The 20,588-nt window shown below is 43.7% G+C and overlaps 2 protein-coding genes across 2 annotated transcripts in view; both read left to right on the forward strand.

The window, feature by feature from the left end:
* Positions 1 to 3,954, forward strand: part of lin9 (lin-9 DREAM MuvB core complex component) — a 178,164-nt gene extending 174,210 nt beyond the window's left edge. The window contains 1 exon segment of the mRNA XM_038798990.1: positions 3,479 to 3,954. Within this exon segment, the coding sequence (XP_038654918.1) occupies positions 3,479 to 3,584 (106 nt within the window). The 3' untranslated portion in view covers positions 3,585 to 3,954.
* A 13,041-nt stretch (positions 3,955 to 16,995) lies between these two features.
* Positions 16,996 to 20,588, forward strand: part of acbd3 (acyl-Coenzyme A binding domain containing 3) — a 78,618-nt gene continuing 75,025 nt past the window's right edge. The window contains exon 1 of the mRNA XM_038798991.1: positions 16,996 to 17,338. Within this exon, the coding sequence (XP_038654919.1) occupies positions 17,047 to 17,338 (292 nt within the window). The 5' untranslated portion in view covers positions 16,996 to 17,046. The remainder of the gene's footprint in view (positions 17,339 to 20,588) is intronic.

Here is a 20,588-nt window from a genome sequence, read left to right on the forward strand (position 1 = left end):
AAAACATTGAATATATTCAAGAGGCGGCTGGATATAGCACGTGGGGAGAATGGGATCAAAGGCTATGGGGAGAAAGCAGGATTCGGCTATTGAGTTGGAAATGGCGGAGCAGGCTCGAAGGGCCACAAGGCCTCCTCCTGCTCCTATCTTCTATGTAACCACTTGCCTGACTTCGTAACCTAAAATTTAATCCAGTTGTTGGACTGTTGTCCAACTCTTGTTGGACCTTCTACATACTGATTTTAAAAGTTCCCCTGGATGCATTTTAAGAATTCCGCTCCCTCTAAACCTTTTACACTATGACTACCCCAGTTAATGTTAGGGAAGTTAAAATCCCCCACTATCGTTACCCTATAGACCCCCAAACTGTAGATTCATGCGAAAAAGGAACATCTGTAATTATGTGACTTTAATCTGCATATAGATGAAATCAAATTGTAACAATACCGTAGAGGAGGAATTTCTGGGGTGTATACAGGATGCGTTTCCGGATCAATACATTGAGGAACCAACTAGAGGACATGCCATCTTACACTGGGTATTGTGAAATGAGAAATTGTGTAATTGGCAATCTAGTTCTGCGAAGCCCTTTGGGGATGAGCGACCATAATATGATAGAATTCTTCATCAAGATGGAGAATGATAGAGTCTGAGACAAGGGTCCTAGACCTAAATGAAGAAAATAACGATGGTATTAGGTGTGAGTTGGCTATGATGGATTGGGGAAGGTTACTTTAGGGTTGATGGTGGATAGGCAATGGCAAACATTCAAAGAGCGCATGGGTGAACTGCAACAATTGTTCATTCCTGTCTGGCGCAAAAAGAAAACTGGAAAGGTGGCCAATCCATGGCTCACAAGGAAATTAGAGATAGTGTTACATCCAAGGAAGCTGTATGCAAATTCGTCAGAAAAAACTGCTGACCAGAGAAGTGGGAACAGTTTAGAATTCCGCAAAGGAGGACGAAGGGATTGATTAAGAAGGGGAAAGTAGAGTACGAGAGTAAGCTTGTGGGGGACATAAAAACTGCTTTTTTAAAAAATAATTTAGAGTACCCAATTCCTTTTGCTTTTCAATTAAGGGGCAATTTAGCATGGCCAATCCCCCTACCCTGCACATACAGAAACTGACTGTTAAAGCTTTATAAAAATGTGAAGATAAAAAGATCAGTGGAGGTCCCTCACAGTCAGAAACAGAATTTATAATGGGAAACAAAGAAATGGTTGACCGACTAAATACATACTTTGGTTCTGTCTTCACAAAGGAGGACAAAAATAACGTACCAGAAATTTTGAGGAACACCGGGAGAGTGAATAACTGAAAGAAATAAGTATTAGTAGAGAAATGGCATTGGGAAAATTGATGGGATTGAAGGCCAATAATCTATATAACCTACAGGGCCTGATAATCTACATGCCAAAGTACTTAAGGGTGTAGCCCGTGAAATAGTGAATACATTGGTGGTCAGCTTCCAAGATTCTACAGACTTTGGAAAGTTCCTATGGATTGGGGCGTAGCTAATGTAACCCCATTATTTAAAAATAGAGGTAGAGAAAAAACAGAATTACAGACCAGCCAGCCTGACGTTATTAGTGGGGGAAATGCTCGAGCCCATTATAAAAGATAAAATTGCAGAGCACTTGGAAAGCAGTGACAGAATTGGACAGAGCCAGCATGGATTTACAAAGGGAAATCATGCTTGACCAATCTGCTGGAATTCTTCAAGGATGGAACTAGTGGAGTTGACAAGAGGGACCAGTGGATGTGATTTATTTGGACTTTCAGAAGGCTTTAGACAAAGTCCCACATAAGAGATTAGCATGTAAAATTAAAGTGCATGGGATTGGAAGCAGTGCCTTGGGATGGATAGAAAACTGGTTGACAGACAGGAAATAGATTAGGAATAAATGAGTAATTTTCCAAATGGCAGGCAGTGACTAGTGGGGTAACGTAAGGGTTCAGTGCCAGGACCCCAGCTATTCATAATGTATATTAATGATTTTGGGGCAGCAGGGTGGCGCAGTGGGAGCACTGCGGCCTCACGGCGCCGAGCTCCCAGGTTCCATCCCGGTTCTGGTTCGCTGTCCGTGTGGAGTTTGCACATTGTCCCCATGTTTGCGTGGGTTTCACCCCCACAACCCAAAAATGTGCACAATAGGTGGATTGGCCTCGATAAATTGCCCCTTAATTGGAAAAAATGATTTGGGTACTCTAAATAGTTTTTTTAAATTTATGATTTAGACAAGGGAACAAAATATATTATCTCCAAGTTTTCAGATCCAAAGCTGGGTAGGAAGGTGAGCTGTGAGGAGGATGCAGAAATGCTTCAGTGTGATTTGGACAAATTGAGTGAGTGAGAAAATGCATGACAGATGCAGTATAATGTGGATAAATGCGAGGTTATCCACTTTGGTAGCAAAAACAGGAAGGCAGATTATTATCTGAGTGGCGATGGATTGATAGAGGGGAATGTGTAACGAGACCTGGGTGTCCTTGCATCTCAGTCACTGAAGAAGCATGCAGGCACAGTCGGCAGTAAAGAAGGCCAATGGCCTTCATAGTGAGCGGATTTGAGTATAGGAGCAGTGATGTCTTGCTGCAATTATACAGGACCTTGGTGATTTGGATTTGATTTATTGTCACATGTACCAAAGTAAAGCGAAAAGTATTGTTCCGTGTACAGTCCAGACAGATCATTGCAGATGTGAGAAGAGATCATTTCAGTCCATAAGAGGGTAACAGTGGGGAAGAAGCTGTTTTTGATCTTGACACTTGCAATATTGTGTGCAGGTTTGGAATCCTTATTTGAGGAAGGATGTTCTTGCTCTAGAGGGAATGCAGCAAGGGTTTACCAGACTGATTCTGGGACGGCAGAAATAAGATATGAGGAAATTTTGAATCGGTTAGAATTATATTCGCTGGGGTTCGGGGTCTCCTAGAAAGCTATATAGTTCTAATAGGACTAGACAGAGTAGATCCAGGAAGGATGTTTCTGATGGTGGGTGTGTCCAGAACCAGGGGTCATAGTCTGAGGATACAGCGTAAACCATTTAGGACAGAGGTGAGAAATTTCTTCACCCAGAGTGGTGAGCCTGTGGAATTTGTTACCACAGGAAGTAGTTGAGGGCAAAACATTGTATGTTTTCAAGAAGCAGTTAGATAAAACTCTTGGGACCTAAATATATTAAAGGATATGGGGTGAAAACAGGACCAGGTTACTGACTTGGATGATCAGCCATGATCATAATGAATGGCGGAGCAGGCCCGAAGGGCCAAATGCCTCCCCCTGCTCCTATTTTGTATGTTTCTCGGTTCCTTCAGCTGCCGAGACGCTAAGCTCTGGAATACGCATCCTTAACACCTCTGCCCCTTTACCTTTCTCTTCCTTTGAAATTTTCCTCAACCTTTTGGGCTAATAAACCTTGCGATGTTTAGCAATGTTAAAGAGGCGACCTAACTGTGAGTTATTGTTTCTGTAGCTGCTTCCAAAACAACGTAGAAATCCACGTCGCCCACATCCAGAGTGGCCTCAGCCAGATGGGAAACCTCCATGCCTTCACTGCCAACAACACAAACCGGGATTGAAGGAAACTTGTCAACCCCTCTCCAAGAAGTGGCATGGGTCAATAGTCAGCTTGCCCCATGCATGGCAGAAGGAAAGAAGAGGGTTTTTTTTAAAGAAAACTAATTAAAACACATACAAGCGAGCGGGAGTGCAATTTCTGTGCTCTTTCTCTGTACTTTTTTCATTAAATATGTAGCGCAGCACCCTGAGCTTTTCAGGAATCTGATTTATTTTTGTATGTTTTGTCATTTAAAGGTTTATTACTCGTGCTTTCTCTAACTGTAAATATTAATTGTAAACTGAGGTAGCTATCGACTCACCTGTGGGATGTCGAGATGAATAATGTAAAAATGTAAATAGTTTTTATTTTTAAAAACACCAAAAAAAAAATGTCGTGACAGCGATCTCCTGATGCACTACTTGCATCTTTCAGTCCTGGAGTTCTACGGTGCTCAAATAGTTCCCTTTTATCTCTATTTCTGTTGTGATTCTCCTCCTCCCCCCACCTCCCCAACCTTTAGAACAGGCACGAGTGACTGAATACACCTCCGGTCAAAAGGTTTAGTCATTTTAGCACTAGCCCAGGTTGCATTCTACCTCTGGTTTTGAGAAGTAAAGTGAGAGCTAATTAACCTGTGTTGTGCAAGAAAATGTCTGCCACTCTGTGAAAGGATAGCAGCTTTTCAATTGGGTGCCGCTCGGAGGCAAGTGGCTGAACAGAGGGGAGACAGAGAGTGTAATAAGATGCTTTGGTTCCCCCTCTTTGGCCTCAGAGCTCAGGTTTGTGACTTCTGCTTTGCTCATAATGGACCAGCAAAATCCCAAACTCTGTTCTCTGGTCTGTACTAAACCAATAAACTGAGGGAGTGTGTGTTGATACTGTCCGGGACTCTCAATCTCCTCACTATCTCGCAAAGCAATGTTTGTGTGCACATGTGTGCATGAATAGAGATAATGGGGGGGTGTTGTGCCAAGCCGAGTCCAATTGGCTGTGAAATGCCGCTTCCAACCTTGACACCTGTATTCAGGAGATAGTGTCGCCTATGGAGGTGTAGCAAGGAGTTAATGTCTGAGGGAGATGGGGTTGCCACTGTCAGGAGATATTGAAAAATGTCTGACTTCCCATGCCTGAGAAACACTCTTTCCTACCATGTGAACAAGTAGTTTGTGATAGTTGGGACTGTCCTCAAGTTATATTGCCCTCCACTGCCTTCCACACTGCCCACTCCTTGTCCTCCCACCCACTTTTTCCCAGGGTCACAGGATTGTTTTTTTATTTTATAAATTTAGAGTACCCGATTATTTTTTTAGAGTGCCCAACCACCTAACCTGCACATCTTTGGGTTGTGGGGGCGAGACCCACGCAGACATGGAGAGAATGTGCAAACTCCACATGGACAGTGACCCAGGGCCGGGATTCAAACCCGGGTCCTCAGCACTGCAGTCCCAGTGCTAACCACTGTGCCACATGCCATCCTCTGGTCACAGGATTGTTGATACATTCGATGCAGGGGAGAAAGCCTGTCATGTGAAAGTTGGTCGTTTTTTTTTAAAGTGTGTTTAAATGTTTATATTGTAATGAGTGGGTAAATAAATGTTTCCAGTTTAATGTAGATTATTGTAAAGTTTTGAATCTTTAATACATTTCCAATTTGAAGAGTAACTTTCGGGGAAATCATTACAAACAATCCTTTTTGATCATTCAAAAAACCTGGGGATGGAGAAACTGAGGTGACTTTTTAAATGTTTTAGAAAAAAGCAAAAAAATGTTCACAGATCTATTATTTTCAAACTTTAACAGGTTTTGTACTTGGTTATGGTTGAAAAGGTTTTTTTTTAAGTCTGTATTTTTTGTTAGTATTAGTACCTCTGTTTTTTCTTTCTCCTTTTCTAGTTCTCATGTAAATAGGATCTTCTTCCCCTTGTACTCCTTCAAAATTTCTCGGAATTTCAAGCAGATAGTTCTATATACCGTTGTAATTAAATCAGAATTAGTGTATGTAGTACTGCCTTTTCAGATACGTTACCTTTTGTATGGTGTATAAAATTGAAAGCAGCTTTAAATATTTATAAATAAAGATAATATATAATTAAAATAGCTTCTTTTTCTTATCCATCTCGTTGGTTTTTGCACCAATGGGCTCGAATTAATGGCCTTGTCGCGCCCGACTTGTTCACATGACAAGGCCGCCTAATGAGATTCATGATGCTCTGAGTGCCTCGTGAGATTTCCTGACACCTCGATCTGGATCTCTCTCTCGCTGGGCGAGATCCAGATGAACATATTTAAAGACTCATTTAAATATGTCGCCATCAGATTCTCCCGAGACCCGGGAACAACGGCCTTGCCTGGGTGACGTCACTCTGGCGCCATTTAGCACTGGTCCATACAAACGTGGCCCAAGCGTAATGGCACCTCGGGGTAGGAGGAGGTCTCCCAAGGTATTGGGGGCCCTGGGCAGGATGGTACCCTGGCACTCTGCCTGGCACACGGGCACCTTAGCAGTGCCAGCGTGTCTGGGTTGTTCTGCCAGGCTGGCATGGGCACTGCCACAGTGCCCAGCTGGGGGTTCCAGGTTGCCCATGCCAGGAATGTCAATGCATGCACAAAACTGCCTGTCCAAGTGATCCAGTGTTCTTCAGAGTCACTTTGTTAAAGATCTAAGAAGCATTGTTGTAATTGAATTACTGTTTGTCCTGCAGTTACTGGCCATACTCCTCCTAAGCTACAGGGTGCTGCAGACATCCAGATCTTGGTGCACAGGGGACAAACAAGAAATGCCCAGTTTATGATGTGTGGCATTTGGAGGGAGCATTGGTACATAGGGAAACACAATAGCTATTTTGTGCAGAGTGAGAACCCACAATGAGTGGGTTTTGTTTTTCACAATAACTGCGAAGGATGTAAGTAAACCGGAGACCCAGAGTAATGCTCTGGGGACCCAGGTTCAAATCCCGCCAGATGCAGATGGTGAAATTTGAATTCAATAAAAAAAAATCTGGAATGAAAACTCTAATCATAGATTCATAGAATTTACAATGTAGAAGGAGCCATTCGACCCATCGAGTCTGACTGGCCCTTGGAAAGAGCACCCTACTTATGACCATGCTTCCACCCTCTACCTGTAATCCAGTAACCCCACCTAACCTTTTTCACGGCGCCGAGGTCCCTGCCCCGGGTCACTGTCCGTGTGGAGTTTGCACGTTCTCCCCGTGTGTGCGTGTGTCTCACCCCCACAACCCAAAAATGTGCAAGGTAGGTGGATTGGCCACACTAAATTGTCCTTAATTGGAAAAAATTTATAATTGGGTTCTCTAAATTTATTTTTTAAATTGCGAAGGATGTAGTCCCAGCAGAGAGTCCGCTACCCCTCTGAATAATGCCTTAAATGTCGGCCTGAACAGGGCTCACCACCCACCCATCTATTCAATAATTCTCCCAAAAGACAGTGCCTCCAACAATATCACAACTCCCTCTGTGCGAGGTAGTAGTATTACTCTCGGTCAAGGGTCGGTAACCCGCAGCCTCAGACTCCAATGCCACCCTTTCATTCCATTTGCAGCCCCCAAACTTCTCTAAGTTGGATCATGTTATTATAAAAACGCGGCAACAAAAACAATGATCAAGAAAATAACAAGACAACAGCACAATTTTACTTTGAGGAAGTATTTCAGAAAATCTTTGGTAGATGAACTAAAAGTTCAAACCGTCCTCCGCAATGTCATTGAGGACAGTTGTTGACAGTTCCTTTTTTAAAAATCTTTTTATTGCCATTTCTTTTTTTTTTAATTTAGAGTACCCAATTCATTTTTTCCAATTAAGGGGCAATTTAGCGTGGCCAATCCACCTAGCCTGCACATCTTTGGGTTGTGGGGGCGAAACTCACGCAAACACAGGGAAAATGTGCAAACTCCACACGGACAGTGACCCAGAGCTGGGATTGAACCTGGGACCTCGACACCGTGAAGCAGCAGGGCTAACCCACTGCGCCACCGTGCTGCCTTATTGCCATTTCTCACAGTTGTATATATACATCACATTCTTGCCCGCACTAATTTCCTTTATTATACAGAGGTTTATTTTGCCCTTCGTTTAACTGACTCTATGTGCATTTCGTTGCCCTCTGGATCGGTCTATGGTTCCTCCCCCTTCCCCATTGTTCCCACCCCCCCAAACTGGCTTCTCCACCCACCCATCCCCCCCCCCCCCCGGGTTGCGCAGTCTTTTGGTTCCTCATTTACCTTGGTGTTTTAAAAAAATTCTTATTAGCTTACCCCTCACTGCTGCCAGGTGGAGAAATTCCGAGAGGTTAGCGAGGCAGTCTGCAGCCGTGGCCGGTGCTGCCGATCGCCAGCCAAGCAGGATTCTCCGGCGTGCGATTAGGGAAGCGAAAGCAAGGGCGTTGGCCTCCTTCCCCATGTGTAGTTAGTTGTTGACAGTTCTTCACCTCCTGATTCAATTCATAGATGAATAACCAAGCAGGAGTCGCGGATGTCTGATATCCGATATGCAAACAAAAAAATGGAATTCTCCCCAGCATTTGTTCCTCATCCCTAATTATCCTTTAGAAGGTGATGGTGGTGGGCTGCCTTCTTGATCTGCTGCAATCCATGCTCTGTAGGTTCACCCACAGTGCTGTCAGGAAGGGAGTATTTCAGGTCAGACATTAAACCAAGATCCTCTTAGGTGGATGTAAAAGATCCCCTGGCACTATATTGAAGATGAGCAGGGGAGTTTTCTGGACAATATTTATCCCCCAACCAACAGATTACCTGGGTCTTTTATCTCTCTGCTGCTTTTGGGAACCGCTGACAGCATTTGTTGCCCATCCCTAATTCTGGAAAAACGTGCAAGAAACCCTAATTCCCCTTGAATGGAGTGGCCTTGCTAGGCCATCTCAGAATTGAGTCACATTGTGCACATGTCTGGAGTCACATGTAGGTCAGAATAGGATGAACGGTTTCCTTCCTTAAAGGACATTGGTTAAATGGGTTTTTGAGACTAGCCTGGTCATTTTCCAGGTTTTTGTTTTAAATTATTATAAATTCCACCAACTGTGGTGAAAAGGTTAGTTGTCCCTGATGATAGGAATTGAATCTTATGAAGAGTGACTTAAAGAAGTGGATAGTGGAATGTCTATGTATGTTACTTATATGGAGTTCCATAATGCTTTTGAGACTTAACAAAAGTCAAGATCATGGCAGTGAAGGCAAATTTATTGACCTGGTCAAGAAGTTGGCTGAGTGACAAAAGACCAAATAGGGCGAATGATCAGGTAATCTAATTGACAATGTGACTAGTCTCCAGCAAGGACGTGTGTTGGGACTCAACTGTTTACTGCATTTGCTAACTGCTTGAACGATGCAATAGAAAGCCACAAGTCAAATTTGCCTCTATATTTGTGTCATTGACATTGGAAGCTATGTAGATGGAAGCTATGTAGATGGAAATGTAACATTGCAAAATAAAAAACATTGTTAGATTAGCTGAATGGGCAAAACTGTGGTAACAATGTTGACAAATGTAAGGTCATCCACTTTGGACTGAGGTGGCATAAATGGTGAAAACCTGCAAACAGTGGAGGCCCAAAGAAAGCTGAGGGCCCATGTGCACAAATCATTAAAATATGAACATGTACAGAAAATAATCAAAAAGGCTAATGGAACGTGGGTCTACATTATTTCTTGAGGACCAGAATAAAAGGGGTAGAAGTCATGCTTTAGCTCTATATAGCTTTGGTTAGACCACTCTGGATTACTCTGAGCAGTTCCGGGCACCACACCTGAAGAAAGATATACTGGCTTTGGAGCGAGTGCAGTGTGGATTTAGAACATAGAACATAGAAAAATACAGCACAGAACAGGACCTTCGGCCCACGATGTTGTGCCGAACCTTTGTCCTAGATTAATCATAGATTATCATAGAATTTACAGTGCAGAAGGAGGCCATTCGGCCTATCGAGTCTGCACCGGCTCTTGGAAAGAGCACCCTACCCAAGGTCAACATCTCCACCCTATCCCCATAACCCAGTAACTCCACCCAACATGAAGGGCAATTTTGGACACTAAGGGCAATTTATCACGGCCAATCCACCTAACCTGCACATCCTTGGACTGTGGGAGGAAACCGGAGCACCCGGAGGAAACCCATGCACACACGGGGAGGATATGCAGACTCCTCACAGACAGTGACCCAAGCCGGAATCAAACCTGGGACCCTGGAGCTGTGAATCAATTGTGCTGTCCACAATGCTACCGTGCTGCCCTTAAGAACAAAGTAATCTACACTGCGCCATTCTACCCTAATCCATGTACCTATCCAATAGCCGCTTGTAGGTCCCTAATGTTTCCGACTCAGCTACTTCCACAGGCAGTGCAATCCATGCCCCCACTACTCTCTGGGTAAAGAACCTACCTCTGACACCCCCCTATATCTTCCACCATTCACCTTTATGTCCCCTTGTAATGGTTTGTTCCACCCGAGGAAAAAGTCTCTGACTGCTCTATCTATTCCCCTGGTCATCTTATAAACCTCTATCAAGTCGCCCCTCATCCTTCTCCGTTCTAATGAGAAAAGGCCTAGCACCCTCAACCTTTCCTCGTAAGACCTACTCTCCATTCCAGGCAACATCCTGGTAAATCTCCTTTGCACCTTTTCCAAAGCTTCCACATCCTAAAATGAGGTGACCAGAACTGCACACAGTACTCCAAATGTGGCCTTACCAAGGTTTTGTACAGCTGCATCATCACCTCACGGTGCTTAAATTCAATCCCTCTGCTAATGAATTTACTAGAATACCTGAACTCCAAGGGTTAAATTACACGGAAAGAGTAGAATTCTATTCCATGGAGTTTAGAAGATTAAGGGGGGATTTGATCAAAGTTTTCCAGATATTAAGGGGTGCGCACAGAGTAAATAGAAGCTTTTTCTGCTGGGTGAGTTAAGATTTGTTTTCACCTTGGGGGGCATCATTGCTGGGTGGGCCAAATATCATTACTGAGCGGAGGTAAAGTATTCAGGCATTTTGAGTTGAGTTCTGATCTGACTACCCTTTTAGACCACAAAAAGTATTTTGCTCTCACAGTAGGATAGTTAAAAAACAGTAATAGTATTTAAAGCAGTGCAGACTTGTCTGAGTACAAGGGGGTGCTGAAACAACCTGGTTGAAACAGCTTTTTGAAGACATTCAGCAGAGTTTGGAGGGGTTCTAACAAGAGCCAAATCTGTCTGGAAAACAAGTATAACGCTGTGCCATTGGGATTGGGGATAGAGCTGTATTTTTTCTTGTTGTTTAATTGGGAATAGAGATAGTAATTAAAAGTATTGTATTTACTGTATTGAGTAGTATTATTTAAGGGGTAATTAATTGTAAGCTATTTTTGGGTGTGATCTTAAAGAGTTTGATATTGTGTTAATAAAATTTTGTTTAAAATATACCTAACCCCTATTTCTTTGCCCATTTTTACAAAATAAACTAAAATATTGGGGTTTTTGGTCCAGTATCCTAGCCATTGTTGGGGTTTGGTCTGGGTTCGTACTAATTTTGAAAGATTGATAGTTATGGTTATCCAACAACAATAACAGAAATGGGGTAGGGGCATGTATGTGGAGCTGGGTCACACATCAACCATAATCTCATTGAAAGGATTGGATTTAATCACGATGCCCTACGTAGTGGACTGATTGACATACACAGTCTGGTTGCAAGGAAGGAAAACTTGACAAAGGTACTGGGGCTACTAAGAAGGAAAGGGGGAAAGGGGAGGGAGTAACTCTCACAGGTACTTTCTCATAGGCTGCAATTAATCTTCCCCTCACCCCTCTCACCTCACTAGAATGACCATTATTCATGAAAGGCTGACCAGCCCAATTCTCCTACATGCCAGGAAGGGGTGCAGCCACCGGTTCCATAAAGTGTTAACCCAGGTGTCCTAGGCTTTCAGTGAGACTCTGAAACAAACATCTGGAGGCCAACGGAGATTAGGGAGGGTGATCCCAGTAAGGAAAGTGGATATGAGGAATGTCGGATCAGCCATGATCCGACTGTATGGCAGAGCAGGCTTGCGGGGCCAAATGGCCTACTCCTGTTGCTATTTCAAAAAAACATGCTACAATAGGCTGTGATGAAAGGGTAGCCTGAGAGCATCAAGGACACATCTGTAGTCACAAGAACATACTGAGGTGAATTGACAGCCCAAGATGGTACCTTGTACATGGGCCGCATGGTAGCACAGTGGTTAGCACTTTCTTCATAGCGCCAGGGTCCCAGGTTCAATTCCCGACTTGGGTTTCTGTCTGCGGAGTCTGCACGTTTTCTCCGTGTGGGTTTCCTCGGAGTGCTGCAGTTTCCTCCCACAAGTCCCAAAAGACGTACTTGTTAAGTGAATTGGACATTCTGAATTCTCCCTCCGTGTACCCAGACAGGCGCCAAAATGTGGCGACTAGGGGATTTTCACAGTAACTTCATTCAGTGTTAATGTAAGCCTACTTGTGACACGAATAATGATTATTAAAAATATACAAAGGAAATAGTCATTTTGCCTAAGACAATGAGGAGAGGTGGCTAAGCACATCCATGTAAGCCACCAAGGAATTGAATTGACTCTAAGAAAGGCAAGAGAGGTGCTCTACTGGTCAAACATGAGCACTGAAATGAAGACCTCATGAAATTACATGAGCACTGCATCAGTCATTGCAGTATGTGTAATAAGTACCAATATATGGTTTTAAGACTATATGTGCAGATATTGGCTAGTACAACAAACAGTTATTAACGCATGAGAACAGTGGGTGTATAGTGGGTGACCCATAGTCATACAAGATTGTGCATGCAAATGTGCCTTTTGTCACTCGGAAAAGGAGAATTGTTTGGGCTACACAATGTAATCACTCTGATGTCACAGTTCAATAAAGCCTCTCACTGAAAAACACATGCAGCACAGCTGTCCTTAAACATAAATGTCATGATAGGGAGATAGTAAGAATTTGGGTCCAGAAACGGGGTCCAAGATATAGCAGGCAATTTAGGGGTTAAACAGACTGAAGGAAGAGATTGCTATCAGCAGAGTCAGAGGGATATGCCCACAGCCTGAGTTACCTTGTCCCATTCAGACTTAAGTTTGTTAGTGGGAATACACAAGATGTCCCAGTTCAGCCAGGATGATCCACTCAAGATCCATTGTCATTTGGGACAACTTTGTTTGGCCAGCCATCAGCCCATCACAGTCTGATTACCTATTTGTCTGTCAATGGAAGGTTAGTTACATCTAAATGGCATAGTTCTGCTCTTTTATATAAACTGAGTGGGCAATCAGCCAAGATACTGAGAATAGATTCAAATCTGGCCACCTTGGGAGGACCTTCTGTTCGAGGAGCTGGACGGAGCTTAGAAAGAGAGAGACAGGAAATGCTGTTTTGAACAGTTACAAAGAAAGCTGTGGAAACAGAAGTCACAAACGTTGCCACCGAGGCAGGCTTTGGAAAAGGATTCTGAACCAAAGTCCCTAACAGGAGAAGAGTGTTTCATAAATGCAAGTATTGCCTTTATCTGTCTGTGACAGAGGAACAAAAGCTGTATGTTCATGTACAGTGTTGTGTAATGAGAACTAGTGTGTTAAGGTTAAGAAACTGCATTTAATCTTAGTGTTAGAGCTGATGTAAAAGTTTAAATTTTGTTTTCTTATATTATCACTCCTGGAATGAACCAATGTTTCCGCACTGCATTATTTGTTTTTTAAATGCTCCGTGTCTTGTTCAGTATCTTAGACATTGTTGAGGGCTGACCAGGTGTCCCTAACAGTAAAACACCGGTCGCGGTAGAGATTTTTCTATTGGTGTCTTTTTACCTCTCGCCACCATATTATTGTGATGTTGGGTTGGAGTAGGATCAATAATTCACAAAAACTCTCACATTTTATTGTAACATGTATTTCTGAAAAACCACATGTTGCTGGAGCTTTTCAACTTCAAGTCATCAGGATGAACATGCCAAATATAAACAGAAGCAGGCCCTTTAAAGATGGCACCCCAATCTCTGTCGAGCCACCAGCTCCATCGGCCTACCTACCCCACCAGAGTGCCGCCGAAAATGACACCCCAGATGTTCTGTGAACCAACTGCTCGAGAATCCGGAGAGAAATCCGAGCTGTGCAGCTGGAGACCTCCATGTCGGTTTTCTCACTGACGCGCTGATAAAATATTAGATGACCCCCCACATCTCTGTCCTATGAGGGTGCCCCACCTGACGTTAAAACACTCCCCCCTAGTTCTGGACTCGCCCACAAGAGGAAACATCCTTTTCACATACACCTTGTCAATACTATTCAGGATCTTATATACTTCAACCAGGACACCCCTCACTTTTCTAAACTCCAGTGGAAAGAGGAGATGCCTGTCCAACCATTCCTCGTAAGACCACTTACTCATTCCAGATATCAACCGAGTAAACCTCCTCTGAACAATTCACAAGAATACCACATTGTAAAGGAACAATTTTGACTGCATGAGAAGATGCTTCTGATTAGCTGGCAAGTAGACTGTGATTGGTAGAGGTGTTGCTATGGGGGATGCAGCAGTTAACTGCCAACCTTTGTTTAAAATGTTGTCCACGATGTTGGGCGTTGCGTTTTGTGTTCTGCAAGCACTGGTTAGTTGGGTATGATCAGTACCTTACCTGTTATGACAGCTGAAGGGAGGTGCTATTTGATACGCCAGTTATCAGTTAACTGCTGCATTCTCCATAGCAATACCTCTACCAATCACAGTCCACTTGACAACAAATCAGTACTCTCTTATGCAGGATAAATTGTTGTTGACTTTACAATTTGATATTCTTGTGAATTGTTCTGATGAGTGCAAGACCAAAAGCTTTGACACCATGTGCCTTTTTTCAGCAATACAAGTTCTGTATTATCAAATGAATATATTTAGAGGACACTCCCTTCCACTAGTTTCTTTCCATGCTGCTTTTTCCTAGACGTTCTCAGGTGGTCCTTCTATGATATCACAGACTATTCCAGTTAACCCTTTCATGGACTTAGTCTGGCGTACTCCATATTACTACATCCAACCAGAGGTAAGAGTATATTCACAAAATGTAAGCTGCAAAAACATATTTATGGAATCACTCCTCCGAACGTTTATATTTGACTAGATGCAGAGATCAATCACCTTTGGCCTGGGAGTTTGACATTTGGTTCTTAGTGTTATGGGTCAGGATCAGAACCCCAAGTTGTTATGGGATTCCGGACGGGAAGAGAAAATCCTTTTTTTTATAAATTTAGAATACCCAATTCATTTTTTCCAATTAAGGGGGCGAAACCCACGCAAACACAGGGAGAACGTGCAAACTCCACACAGAGAGTGACCCAGAGCCGGGATCGAACCTGGGACCTCGGCGCCGAGAAAATCCTTTAAGACCAAACTGAACCATGTCTGCTTAGCTTGGTGTTCCAGAAGCAACTGACAAACCAGGCCCGTCACATTAACTAGGTCTCCTACAATTACCACATTCTTGTGCCTTGTTACAAAAAGTTACATTGTCCCTGCAAAAATCAATGATTCTCTTTCTTTGGCAAATATCCAAAATACAAACTTTAAAATCTGAAAAATTCTCATATTCATCACATTAGGAATAACATATTTGCAGAAATGTTTGTCAAGCAGTGTTCTATTTGTGTCTGTGACTATTTTACTGGTGTGATTGAGAGCTTTATGTATAAAACAAAGCCATCACTGAAACAAATTAAAACACTTCAATGTCCCCGGACAGTGAATCCTCTCTTTGTGTGAATCTGTTGTTTTTTGAGTATTGCAGAAAAAAGATACAATGTTTTTTGTGTTGCACTCATCAGGACAGATGCAAGAAAATCAAATCTCAAAAGGAACGGGAATTTATCCTTTATAAGAACATGTCAACGCATTGCACCGTTCTCAACTAAACAAAAGCTTGTGGGTCAGCCATTCACTGGTTCATTCCTCATGACAATGCCAGGACCAATCAGAATTGACTTGCCTGCTTTGACTTTAAACGAAAGCTTGGCAGTTAACTGTTCCCTGCTGCATTCTTCATGGCAACGTCTCTGCCAATCAGAGTCTACTTGCCAACCAATCAACAGCCTCTTCTCACACAGTATAAATTGCTATTCCCTTTGAGATTTGGTATTCTTGCGAATCTGACCTAATAAGTACAAGACCAATAACTTCAACGGCAAATCTCTTTTTACAGTAATAGTCAAGTTCTGTATTATCAAGTGGCTATTTCTATTTGCTCACAGGCAGTCACTGATTTCTATTTGCTCACAGGCAGTCACTGAGTTCCATATGCCTGATTATTGGTTTTGACAAGAGCAGGATGGTAACAGATCCATTTCACGTCAAACAGCCTGACAGATTATCTGTGAAGTAAACGGAAAATAAAATTGGGATTCATATATAACAGGCATCCAATCTACTACCCATCAGCTGGGACTCTGAGCAGCACTTTTACCTCAGATCCAGAAGGTTGTGGGTCTATCTTGAAGATGAGCTGATGAGTTATCCCTGTTCTTCTCAAAACGTTATCTCTGTTTCTCTCTCCACAGATGCTGCCCGAACTGCTGAATATTTGCAGCATTTTCTGTTTTTAAAAGCAGTATTCCGCTGCGTCCAGGTCAATATATATATTATTTTAATAATCTTTATTGTGACAAGTGGGCTTAGATTAACACTGTAATGAAGTGACTGTGAAAGACCCTAAGTCGCCACATTCTGGCACCTGCTCGGGTACACAAGAGGGAGAATTCTGAATGTCTGAATTATCTAACCTGCACGTCATTTGTTACTTGTGGGAGGAAACCAGAGCACCCGGAGGAAACTCACAGACACAGGGAGAACTCCAGACTCCGCACAGTGACCCAAGCCAGGAATGGAACTGGGTCCCTGGCGCTGTGAAGCAATAGTGCCAACCACTGTGTTACCCTGCTGCCCTCAACACTGCGTGAAGAAACAGATTGATCTGGTCATTGTCAATAGTGGGATCTTGCTGTGCACAAATTTGGCTGCCGTGTTTCCTTCATTTCAAAATGTTAATTGGCTGCAAAGCCCCTTCAGATGCGCTGAGGCGGGTGCCAGATATGACAGATTTATAAATGACTGATAAAGATTCTGGAGCTCGGTTTATGAGCGAGAGCGGCTGACGTGGGCGGGCAATCCCAGACCCAACCTGTCCGTCTCCTGGCAACAGCCGCTGGGGGCGCTGGGCTGTTTCCGGGCGGAGATTCTCCATCCGGTGTGAGCGCGGGGGGCGGGGCTAAGACCCAGCGGGGATTCTATTTCCGGTGGTTGGGCGCTGGAGTTGTGAGGTGTTCCGTCGTCTGTGTGCTTCCGGGAGGGAGGGGAGGTGACAGTGGCCGGAAGTGACGCGCGCGCGCTTGGTGACGTGGCCGCTGGCCTGGTTGGTTGGCCGGACGGAGGGAGGGGCAGCCGCGGTGGCGGCGGCGGCCATGCTGGAGATGATGATGGCGGCGGCCGAAGGCAGCTCGGGGTCGGCCAGCGGCTCGGCCCGGCTGGAGGTGTCCATCGACGGCCTGACGCTGAGCCCGGATGAGGGAGAGCAGGAGGGCAGCAAGCCGCGGGAGGCCTTGCTCAGTGGGCCCAGGGCGGCCGCCCTGGCGCCTGAGCTTGGGGCGGGGGGAGAGCAGCAGCAGGAGGGGCAGACAGCGGCCGAGGAGATGGAGGAGCGCTGGGGCTTCAACCTGAATGAGCTCTACTGTCTGGCTCTCAAATTCTTCAAAGGTAACAGCTTCCAACCTCTGAACAAACATTCTCTGAATAAACATGATTAAATATCAGCTTATGAAATATCCTGTCCTATTATAGACAAACATATCTAAATATACAATACAGTGGGAGGCAGTTCGGCCCATCAGGCCTATTCTCTCCCTAATCCCCTTCGTGGCCACTCCATTTTTCCCAAAGCCTTGCCAATAGTTCCTTCAGCTGTCTTCCCACTTCCCTTTTGAATGCTGTTTGACTGAAACAACAGGAAAATACCGCGGATGCTGGAATTCTGAAATAAGAACTGAAAATGCCGGGTAGACTCAGCAGGTCTGACAGTGTCCATGGAGGGAGCAGCCGAGTTAAACATTGCGAGCCATTGTTACACTTCTTCAGAGCTGGCATTGTTTTGTATTGGCTGGCACGTTAGCACCGTGGTTAGCACTGTTGATTCACAACGCCAGGGGCTGGTTTAGCTCACTGGGCTAAATCGCTGACTTTTAAAGCAGGACAGCAGCACGGTTCGATTCCCGTACCAGCCTCCCTGGAATGTGGCGACTAGGGGCTTTTCACAGTAACTTCATTGAACCCTACTCGTGACGATAAGCGATTTACATTTCATTTCATTCAGGTTCGATTCCAGGCTTAAGTCACTGCGGAGTCTGCGCGTTCTCCCCGTGTATGCGTGGGTTTCCACCGGGTGCTTAGGTTTCCTCTCACCAGTCCTCAAATACGTGCTGTTAGGTGAATTGGACATTCTGAATTCTCCCTCCTGTGTACCCGAACAGGCGCCAGAGTGTGGCGACTAGGGGCTTTTCACAGTAACTTCATTGCAATGTTAATGTAAGCCTACTTGTGACACTAATAAAATTATTATTGAATCTGCTTCCACCACCCTTCAGTTAGTGTATTCCAGATGGTAATGACTGCTGTGTTTTTTTGGGGGGGGAATCTTCTTTGCCTCTCACCTGAGTTCTTTTGCCAGTTGTCATAAATCCGTGTCCTTTAGCCATCAGCACAGTGGAGACAGTTTCTCCTTGTTTACACCTACCCAAATGTCTGGTAATTTTAGAGCCCTCTGATAAGTTTCCCCTTAAATCAGTTTTGCTCTTGTGAGAGCGATTCCAGTTTACTTAATGTCTCAACAGTGTACACTATAGTTCACACAAATACGTGCCTTTTGAAACTTTAAAAGGTGCTGTATGTATTTAAATACTTTGCCATAATTAGCTATGGTGTAACGGAGTCAAAACCAATTCTCATCTTTGAAAAGAGAGGTTTCTAGAGTTCTAAAACAGTTGAGTCCTTGTTTCATTTATTTTCTCATTTTACTAATAATGTCCCTATTGATAACTGGTCATACAAGTTTGCAATGTGCTGCATAATTTAAAATGTTTGAAACAATCCATTTTTTAAATTCTCTGTTTTGTTCTTTAGCTTTATGTCTTTTCCCTTCCCTACAACCCTCCGATCACTGCATTCCAATTCTGGCCCCTTTAGGAGTCTAGGAAAGAGGCAGGCACAGAAAATTAGGGTTATTGTTCATCTGAAGGAAATTCCAGCTGGATAAACTGAGTGTGAATGGACTGTTTCCGTGTAGTAAATTCAGTGTTAAAAATATGCCCAGTTTACCTAGATGCCATTCGCCTTGACAGGGGAATGAGATTTGAGTGGATTGCTCCAAATTCCTATAACTTGCTAAACCAAAGTGGACAGATTCTGTTTTGTTTGTATAGTTTTCTCTTCTACCATGCCACTTGAAAGTTCTGACTCCTGATAAGTCAGGGGATCTTCCATAACAGAGAGGTTAACAAGTGGCCGTTCTTTATGTTTGAACCTAGACAGTTAGTATGAGGCTTGTGTGAGCAATAAGGTAAGCCCATACCTGCCCTTATCCACATGATACTTTCTGCCATTCTGTGCATTATAGAGTAAGTATGCACCCTGGCTAGTGTTTCCCCACCCCTCCAAACAACCCAAGTGCTAAATCCTATTCTAAACAGGCTAATAGAGTTGTGCAATTGGAGGTCTGTTTTAGGTGACTTGGGATCATCCAGATAGATCAGGAGACGTGGATGTTATCAGAGTAAAAGAAACAGAGAACATTAACTCGGGACATCCAAAAGGCCTTTACAGCCAGTGCTTCATAAACTTTTATGAAGTTTAGTTCCTGTTGTAAAGCAGGGGGATGTTCTGTCAACTGTTACAACAAATGTCTAACCAGATACTGTACAATGTTTTGTGTTATTTAGAGGAATGCGTATCATGTCACTAGTCCATACAAGGTCAGAAGGTCAGACTTGGCCAGCTTGCCTCTAGCTCTCTCCCTGCCAGCTCTGTCCATTTCCACCAAAATTTCATCCGTGAAGGTTCCGCCCTAGTACCTGTGGGACCTGTACTCCCAACATGAGTCAGCGCCTTCAGCATTGCGATGGTGTAATGGACTGAGCTCCCACTTGTCTATTCTATTCTGATATTGGTGACATGTCGCTGCTGCATTTAAACAGCAATTTTAAAGATTACTTTGCAATTAATGACTGTTTTTTTAACTGTGCTGAGTGCTGTTGGTTTATGTTCATAAACATTTTTTTTGGTTAGCTGCACAGTGTAAGCTTGTATTTTGCCCCTGGATGTGGGATGTATTATATCATTGGTTTCCTGAGCTGTCTTGCTTCTAATGATCCATATTTTCAAATCCCTCCAAGGTATCTACCCTCTGTACGCTCCTGTATCCCCACACCCCTTGTGAAATATTTGTGCACATTCTGGACTCTTGAGCAATCCCAATTTTCATTGAACCATTATGGTGGCCATGCTTCAGCTGCCAAGGCCATAGGTTCTGGAGTTCCTTCCCTAAACCTTCCTCTTTGATTAAGCTTTACGACATCTACCCTAATATTGCTGTAAGTGGCACAGTGCCAACATTTGCTTTATGACATTCCTGTGAAGTGTCTCGGGAGATTTGATTACAGTAAAGGTGTTCTATAAATACAAGGGGTGTTTGTTGTTGCAGTTGATGACCAGGCAATTAAGTCCCAAAAGACCTGCTTGTTGGGTAAATTGGCATTCTGAATTCTCCCTCCATATACCCGAACAGGCCCCGGAGTGTGGCGACTAGGGGATTTTCACAGTAACTTCATTGCAGTGTTCATGTTAGCCTCCACGTGACACTAATGAAGATTATAGATTATTATTCTGTTTGTCTGTTGCTGCAAAGTTAAATAACTGTTAAACAGGAAAAAAAGGCATTTGAAGGTCTGCTGGATTG

The sequence above is a fragment of the Scyliorhinus canicula genome, chromosome 6 (assembly GCF_902713615.1).
Source record: "Scyliorhinus canicula chromosome 6, sScyCan1.1, whole genome shotgun sequence".
Classification (NCBI taxonomy): domain Eukaryota; kingdom Metazoa; phylum Chordata; class Chondrichthyes; order Carcharhiniformes; family Scyliorhinidae; genus Scyliorhinus; species Scyliorhinus canicula.